Below are 8,415 nucleotides of genomic sequence, written 5' to 3' on the forward strand. Positions count from 1 at the left end.
TTTATGTTTCTACTCCTGTGGGAGGTTCTCTTGTTGTGGACCGCATTTATCGGTCATGTTTGGTTACTATTCGTGGTTTTGAGACCAGAGCAGACTTGTTATTACTCGGTATGGTGGATTTTGACATTATTGTGGGCATGGACTGGTTGTCGCCCCATTTTGCTATTCTTGATTGTCACGCCAAGACCGTGACGCTGGCTATGCCAGGTATTCCGCGTGTTGAGTGGAGTGGTACTTTAGACCACACTCCCAGTAGAGTTATCTCTTTTCTTAAAGCTCAGCGCATGGTTGAGAAGGGGTGTGCCGCGTATTTGGCTTATGTGAGAGATGTTAGTGTTGATACCCCTTCTGTTGATTCTGTTCCAGTGGTACGGGACTATCCCGATGTATTTTCAGCCGATCTTCCGGGCATGCCGCCTGATAGAGACATTGATTTCGGCATTGATCTGTTGCCGGGCACTTAGCCCATTTCCATTCCTCCGTACCGTATGGCTCCCCCTGAGTTGAAGGAGTTGAAGGATCAGTTACAGGAATTGCTTGGTAAGGGTTTTATTCGACCCAGTGTTTCACCGTAGGGTGCTCCTGTTTTGTTCGTGAAGAAGAAGGATGGTTCCATGCGCATGTGTATTGATTACCGCTAGCTGAACAAGGTTACAGTGAAGAACCGTTATCCTTTGCCTCGCATTGATGATCTGTTTGACCAGCTTCAGGGCGCACAGGTGTTCTCTAAGATTGACTTGCCCTCAGGTTACCATCAGTTGAAGATTCGGGAGCCAGATATCCCGAAGACTGCTTTCAGGACTCGGTATGGTCATTACGAGTTCCTTGTTATGTCTTTTGGGCTGACTAATGCCCCGGCAGCTTTTATGCATTTGATGCACAGTGTATTCAGGCCATATCTTGACTCGTTCGTGATTGTTTTTATTGATGATATTCTTGTGTATTCCCGGAGTCGGGAAGATCATGAGCAGCATCTGAGGACCGTGCTACAGACCTTGAGGGAGAAAAAGATATTTGCAAAGTTCTCAAAATGTGAGTTTTGGCTAAGTTCTGTGGCATTCTTAGGCCATGTGATTTCTAGCGAGGGTATTCGGGTGGATCCGAGGAAGGTAGAGGCCGTGCAAACATTTTTCTGATGACTTGGAAATAAATCTTTCCAAAGCAGCTATTCTTCCTGTCAGTCTCTGTACTTCTTTTTTACTCGTTAGTATATCTGGAATTTCTTCAATAGCTTTAATCTGCACAGGATTTACTTCAATGCCACGGTTAGAAACAAGAAATCCCAAGTTACCTGATGAAACTCCAAACGCGCATTTCTCGGGATTTAATTTCATGTTAAATTTACGAAGAATCTGAAATGTATTAGACAAGTGTTGAATATGATCCCCTGCTTGTTGTGACTTGACCAGCATGTCATCTATATAAACCTCCATGGTTTTCCCTAGGTATTCTTGAAACATTTTGGTCACCAGCCTTTGATATGTGGCCCCAACATTCTTGAGACCGAATGGCATTACTTTGTAACAGTAAGTCCCCCTGTCTGTTATAAACGAAGTCTTTTCTTCATCTATAGGATCCATTTTTATCTGATTATACCCTGAATAGGCATCTAAAAAGCTCAATAATTCATGTCCTGCAGTAGCATCAATTAGTTGATCTATATGCGGGAATGGAAAAGAATCTTTAGGGCAAGCTTTATTTAGATCAGTATAATCTACGCAAACTCACCACTTACCATTCTTTTTTGGTACTACTACAGTATTAGCCAACCAATATAGATACTTTACCTCGCGGATAGACCCGATTTTCAAAAGTTTCTGCACCTCATCTTGAATCACCTGATTTTTGAAGGAGCCTTGCTTCTTTTTCTTTTGTTTGACAGGTGGGTACGATGGATCTTCATTTAATTTGTGGCTCATTACCTCCGGGGGTATACCTGTCATATCTGAATGGGACCAAGCAAAAAAATCTACGTTAGCTTTAAAAATTCAGTCAACTTACATTTTATTTCTTGGCTGAGGTTGGTCCCGATGTAGACTTTTCCGTCAGGCCAGGGTGCAAATAATACTACAGCTTCCAATTCGTTAATCGTTGTTTTGATGTTATCATTTTCTTCTGGTTCTTGGATGGTATCAGTCCTCGAGTCTACATCTATTCTCCCATTCTTAGTTGAGGCTTGTGTTTCGGCATCTTCAGCTGGATTCTGTGATTGCTATTTTTCTTTGCTTTTCGCGCTTGAATCTGCTACAGAGTTAATACTCCGAGATGCTTGTTGGTCACCACGGATTTGCCGTATTCCCCATTGTGAAGGGAATTTGATATCTTGATGTAAAGTAGATGGAACAGCATCCATCTCATGAATCCACGGTCTGTCGAGAATCATATTGTAAGCCATATCCATTTCTACTACTTGAAATTTGGTGTCTTTGACTACTCCTTCTGCGAATGTGGTGAGTATTATCTCGCCTTTTGTTATGACGCTCGAGTTTTCAAAACCGGACAAGGTGTGTGCCTTGGGTATCAGCTTATCATTAGCTTGCATCTCATTTACAACTCTTAAAAGAATAATATTCACGGAACTACCTGGGTCAATCAAAACTCGTTTGACATTAGTATCATGTACAAGTAAAGATATTACCAGTGCATCATAATGCGGGGTTAGCACACCATCTGCATCTGCATCATCAAATGTAATACTATCTTCTTCCAAAACCTGTCGAACTCGTTTCCCGTGGGTAATAGTAATTTTCGACACTTTCTTTGTTGCCGTATACGTTACACCATTGATCTCTTCTCCACCACTGATGATATTAACCGTTCTTTTTGGGGAAGGAGGTTTTGGCGGTTCCTGCCTATTCTTCATATATGCTTGCTTCCCCTTTTCACTAAACAATTCAGTTAAATACCCTTGTTTTAATAAATGTTCTACTTCACCTTGTAACAATCTGCATTCGGACGTTTTATGACCATGATCGTTGTGAAACTCGCACCATAAATATGGATCTCTCCTGTTTGGGTTTGATCTCATTTCTTTTGGCCACCGTACCATGTCTCCCATGCTTACAGCCACAAACTCGGATGTGCTAACACTAAAACTGTAACCTCCGATCTTTGCTTTCGATCTTCTAACATCATCGCGCGTATCCCACATGTTTCGTTCTTTGCCAAACCTTGATGACAATCCTGACTCTCTGTCTTTTGATCTAGAATCATACCTTGGGTTTTCCTGTTTTGAACGCGAATCTCTTCCTTCTGGTCCCATGTAAGGTTTGTACCTATTTTTACCGGGCCTTTTTTTAGTTTCAGACCGTCTTGAACCTACCCTTTCATCTTTTCGAGATTGAATGATAGTATCTTCTTCTATTCGCAGCTTCGTGCTGTATCTATTATAAACAACATTCCAAGTTGTTGCTAGAAATTCCCACAAACTATCTTTGAGTCTCCTTGTAGCTTCCGAACTTTTGCCATTTAAATTACCGGCGAAGGCCATAGCTGCCCAATTATCAGGAACGCGTGGCAACATCATCCTTTCATGCTGAAATCTGTCTATGAATTCCCTGAGCAGCTTCGTATCACCTTGTTTTATTTAAAGATGTCCTCCATTCGTTTTTCAACCTTTTGAGCTCCCGAGTGTGCCTTGATGAATGAATCTGCAAGCTCAGCAAAAGAATCAATAGAATTTTCAGGTAAAAGAGAGTACCATGTTAATGCTCCCTTCATGAGTGTTTCTCCGAATTTTTTGACCAATACTGATTTAATTTCTTGCTTGGCTAAGTCGTTGCCTTTTACACCGGTGGTGAATGCAGTCACGTGATCCCGAGGATCAGTTGTCCCATCGTATTTCGGAATATCGGGCATTTTGAACTTCTTTGGAATTGGTAAAGGAGCGGCACTTGGCTTCCAAGGTTGTTGAGAATATTTGTCCATGTCTATTCCCTTGATTACGGGCGGTACTCCAGGTATCTGCTCTATGCGATCGCTCTGCTCCTTGAGCTGTTTCTGCAAAGTTAGTACTAAATTTTGTAAATCACAATTAACTGGGTTACCTGACCCTCCATCACGAGATTCGCTAGGAGTTCCTCCACTGCCAGAGTTAACGAGTCCTGAGCGAGGATTTTCTAAGGTGTTGTTGTTTGGAGTAGGTGTTGGTGGCACAACCGGCAACTGGTTAGTGAAAGCCTCAAGAGCATTGTTGACCTGTTGAGCAATCAACTTTTTCAAAGTTTCATTAGCCTCATCATTTTCAAACTGTTCATTCATATTTGACTGAGATCCGTCAGGAGTTCCTTCTTGAGATTGTCGAGGAAAATTTTTGTGGGGAAGGGACCGGAGTTCCATTGCCTTGCTGATTCTCCGGGTGTTGATGGTCTCTCTGGTTGTTGTCATTGACATTCGACATGATTGATTTGATGGAAGAGTTGATTTAGAAAATAATAGATTATCAGATTCCCGGTAACGGAACCAATTTGTTTAACCAGAAAATAAGAATTTCGGTCAAAGCGTAATTTTTATAAGAACTCGGGTTACTGATAATCGAACAATGAAATGATTGTGTAACAAGAAAAGAAAAATTGAGATTGAAAGAATAATAGAACAAGTAGATTTTATGCAATGTAAATAAGTATATTTCAGCAATAATTAGTGTGTCATACAAATGTTATTTCTCTCATTTTATAGCTATTTCTAAGTACCACATTTCTTTCTCCTCATAATAGAGCCATTATGAGCAATTAATGATATTAATGTAACGTTGTAACTAATAATCGTAACTGTTTCATGAAGATTCTATAACGCTTCCTCTCATTGATTCTCATTAATTGCAGATAATATGTATCTGTACTTTTTAGCTAACCAGGTTCATTCTTCTGGTGTCTCTTCAAATTACCAAGAGATACGAGTAACCGTCTCTTTCTTATTTTATGGTATTCTTCCCCGTACCTATCATGGCTCACAGCTCTTTGAATACTTTCTGCCAGTTGTCATACTTTGATTAATCCACATGTCTTGACATGTCAGCATATAATTAAAATCAAACGTTAATTTGATTTTCCCCAATACAGCCGAAACTAACCAAACCACGTCTGATTGACCCCAAATTTTGCACACAAGTCATATTCAACACTACGGACCTACTCCAACTTTTGGAATCGGATTCCGACCCCGATATCAAAAATTTCACTACTAACCCAAAACTCAAAAAATTCAACTTTCGCCATTTCAAGCCTAAATGAGCTACGAACCTCAAAAATATAATCCGGACACGCCCCTAAGCCCAAAATACCCAACGGAGCTAACGGAATCGGCGGAACTCCATTCTGGAGCCGTCTTCACATTGTTCCGACTACGGTCCAAATCTTAAGACTTAAGCTTCCATTTAGGGACTAAGTGTCCCAAAACACTTCAAAAAAACTAAAACGAAACCTCCCGGCAAGTCAAAATAGCAGAAATAAATACGTGGGAAGCAGTTAATAGGGGATCGGGACTCTAACTCTCAAAACGACCGGTCGAATCGTTACACAATGAATTCATTGTTTTACGTTAGAGTGGCAAAATCAGCCCGAGAAAATATGACCCATCCAACCCGCAATACTATTTTTCTTCTCGGTAAAGAATGGAGTCAAATGCCTTAACTTTAATTCCCACTTTCTTTTTCTTTGTTTCAACATTTCTCCAAAACCTCGTGGGCGTTATGCTCCTCGAATGTATTACCAGCACTACCCTCCAAAATAAAAGAAGATTTTAGCCCTATTCTTGGTTTAAGCTTATAGAGGCTTCCCATGGGGTAGTTCCTTTTTGTTTCTTTCTGCCTTAAAGCAAATATTTTCCAATAAATTTACTCCCTGCGCGTGCATATGTTATTTGAAAAGGAAATAAAGACTCTTACCTTTTATGAACATCATAATATAAATGGCATAAGACGAAATTCATATTATGAGCATTATAATTGAAATCAGTTGCTCCTTCCTATTATGTTGAGATGAGATGCAAGTGTTAAAGTTAAACTCATATTTTATCAAGTTTTAAAACTATTATTTTAGCAAAGCTAGGAAAAGATCAAGTTTAGCCCTCAAAGTGGACAGTCTTGAGTTTTTGCGTCCGCTTGCTCCATGGGCATAACTTCAAGTTTAATAAGTATTGCTTCTAACATGTCCCTAGGCAACGTTTTTAATTTTTGACCTTAAAATTTTATCTACGGGCAAGTGAGGGTCAAAAGTTAAAGACCACCTCAAAAAGTATCATATTTCTCCAACTTTTTTGGTTTTGGGTTGTGTTGGGTTTTAAGTTTAAATGGACGTGGCAAATAAAATATAATTTATGTTTACTAACTAGAAAAAATAATCAGTGATCGTATCAGCTATTTGTGTATATTTGTGTAAAGATATCATAGACCATTAATGAAAAGAGGCCCAAAAAGCCAATCAAACAATGAAGGGTGAAGTGCACCACTAGCCACTTTTAAGCTCGCTATTTAAAATATATCCATAATTTACCATGTATTTAAAGATTAGCTAAGTCATCCAAACTCCAGGATTAAGTATCATAAATTTGGAAATTCAGAACTTAGTGTCCTAAATTTTTGAGCTACTAATTTGTAATTCAGGACTAAGTGTCCTAAATTTCTGAACTACTAATTTAAAATTCAGAACGTAAGATTCGAACTTCAGGACACAATTTTCGAACTTTAGGACACGATATCGGAAGTTTAAATTTTGAGGTTTAAACTTTAGGATGACGTGTCCCGAAGTTTGAGCAAAATTGGTGAATCTTTAAATACATTGTAAACTGTAAATATATTTTAAACAACATACTTAAAATTGGCCACCTGATGTCATTTCCACAACAATGAATTCACGACTCACCATTCAGAACGGAGGAACACATAAATACACCCATGAATAATTGGTCAATAAACAGAAGAAAATCCTGTCCTTCCTTCCCCGTTTACGGTTTACCTTCAAATTGTTTCTTTTTCAATCTGCAAATGAATTTGGCCTAACACTTGTGTTCATTCTGAGCTTTGTCCTTTAACCATCCTATAAAAACCACTCCCCTATAACTCCTTCATTGTCCTCAATCCTTAAGTTACGCAGTTTTTCTCTAAAGAAACTACTGCAAATCTTAAAGGATCATTCTCTCTATCTAATCTCTACATTTCCATTCCCCATCAATAAACCAAAAAAATATTTATATACAAAAAGATTTTTAAAAAAATGGCACGTCAAGTTATTGTTTTGGCTCTCCTCTTTGTTGCCATTGCTGGATTAGCTTCGGCCGCTAATTCCCCAAGCAGCTCCCCTTCTTCGTCTCCATCATCATCTCCATCATCATCCACATCAGCAACATCGCCATCATCATCATCATCGTCATCGCCAGCAACAACCCCATCATCATCTCCTTCTGCCTCGACGCCATCAGCAGCTGCACCAAAGAGCAGTGCCAATGCACCCGCCGCCGCCACCCCAAAATCATCTCCTGCCCCTGCCTCTACCCCTAAAGCCAGTACACCATCATCATCAACATCACCATCATCATCATCATCCCCATCATCATCTCCATCATCATCTTCATCTAATTCCTCCTCTTCTGATTCTGATTCTGTTCCAACTTCTTCTCCAACTTCAAATTCCCCTGCTGATGATGAACCCTCATCTCCGCCTTCACCCGACAGCGACTCTTCATCCCCACCCACCCCCACTACTTCTTCGGGTCCCACAGCTGACAGTGCTACTCCTGCTGAAGCACCCACTACGGCTAGCGCCGCCACTACTTTAAAGGTCTCCTATGTTTTTGGGGTTGCAGCCGTCGCTGGATTATTTTTCTAAGCTTGTTTAATTATTACGCTATTCGTTTCTCATCTGACGTTACAGAGTAGAGTGATTAATTAAATCTTCTGTGAATTTAAAATTTTGCGGAAGACAAAGAGAGAAGAGCCAGATATTGGTGAATCCTCTAATTTTAAATAGTGACTTAGCTCTGTTACGTACCTGTGGAAAATTCTTTGATTTAGTGACATGTTGTAAGGTGTCGATCATGTGTATTTTATGTTTTTAGCTTAAATAATACGATCAAATGTACATCTGTGTGTTTGAATAAATTCATTTGCATTAGCCACCCCTTTTTCCACGTCAAATTATTTTCTGTTCATATTACTAGAACAACCACTTCGAGTATTGAAAATCGAATGCAGATGTGGTCCCTTTAAACTTAACTAGAAACTCTAGTAGAGAATGCTTCCTCGTTAATGGGACCTAAGTAGTCTGAATCTAAATTATATATTCGAATTTCGAACACCAGATGATTATAAAAAAAAATAAAAAAAATAAAAAGAATTTCAAGAATCTAACAGACCACCAAGTTCACGGTATATACCAATGACAAGCGGAAAATGCCTATAATCCAACTTCAAATATAATA

The 8,415-nt window shown here is 39.4% G+C and overlaps 1 protein-coding gene across 1 annotated transcript; it reads left to right on the forward strand.

Annotated features, from left to right (window-relative positions):
* Positions 7,061-8,112, forward strand: LOC109222917 (putative protein TPRXL). The gene has a single exon (XM_019387206.1). The coding sequence runs from the start codon at positions 7,212-7,214 to the stop codon at positions 7,821-7,823; it is 612 nt and encodes a 203-aa protein (XP_019242751.1). The 5' UTR covers positions 7,061-7,211; the 3' UTR covers positions 7,824-8,112.

This window comes from Nicotiana attenuata, chromosome 2, assembly GCF_001879085.1.
Source record: "Nicotiana attenuata strain UT chromosome 2, NIATTr2, whole genome shotgun sequence".
NCBI classification, from domain to species: domain Eukaryota; kingdom Viridiplantae; phylum Streptophyta; class Magnoliopsida; order Solanales; family Solanaceae; genus Nicotiana; species Nicotiana attenuata.

Coding starts and splice junctions, on each gene's coding strand:
- LOC109222917 (XM_019387206.1), top strand. CDS start 7,212: ATGGCACGTCAAGTTATTGTTTTGGCTCTCCTCTTTGTTGCCATTGCT.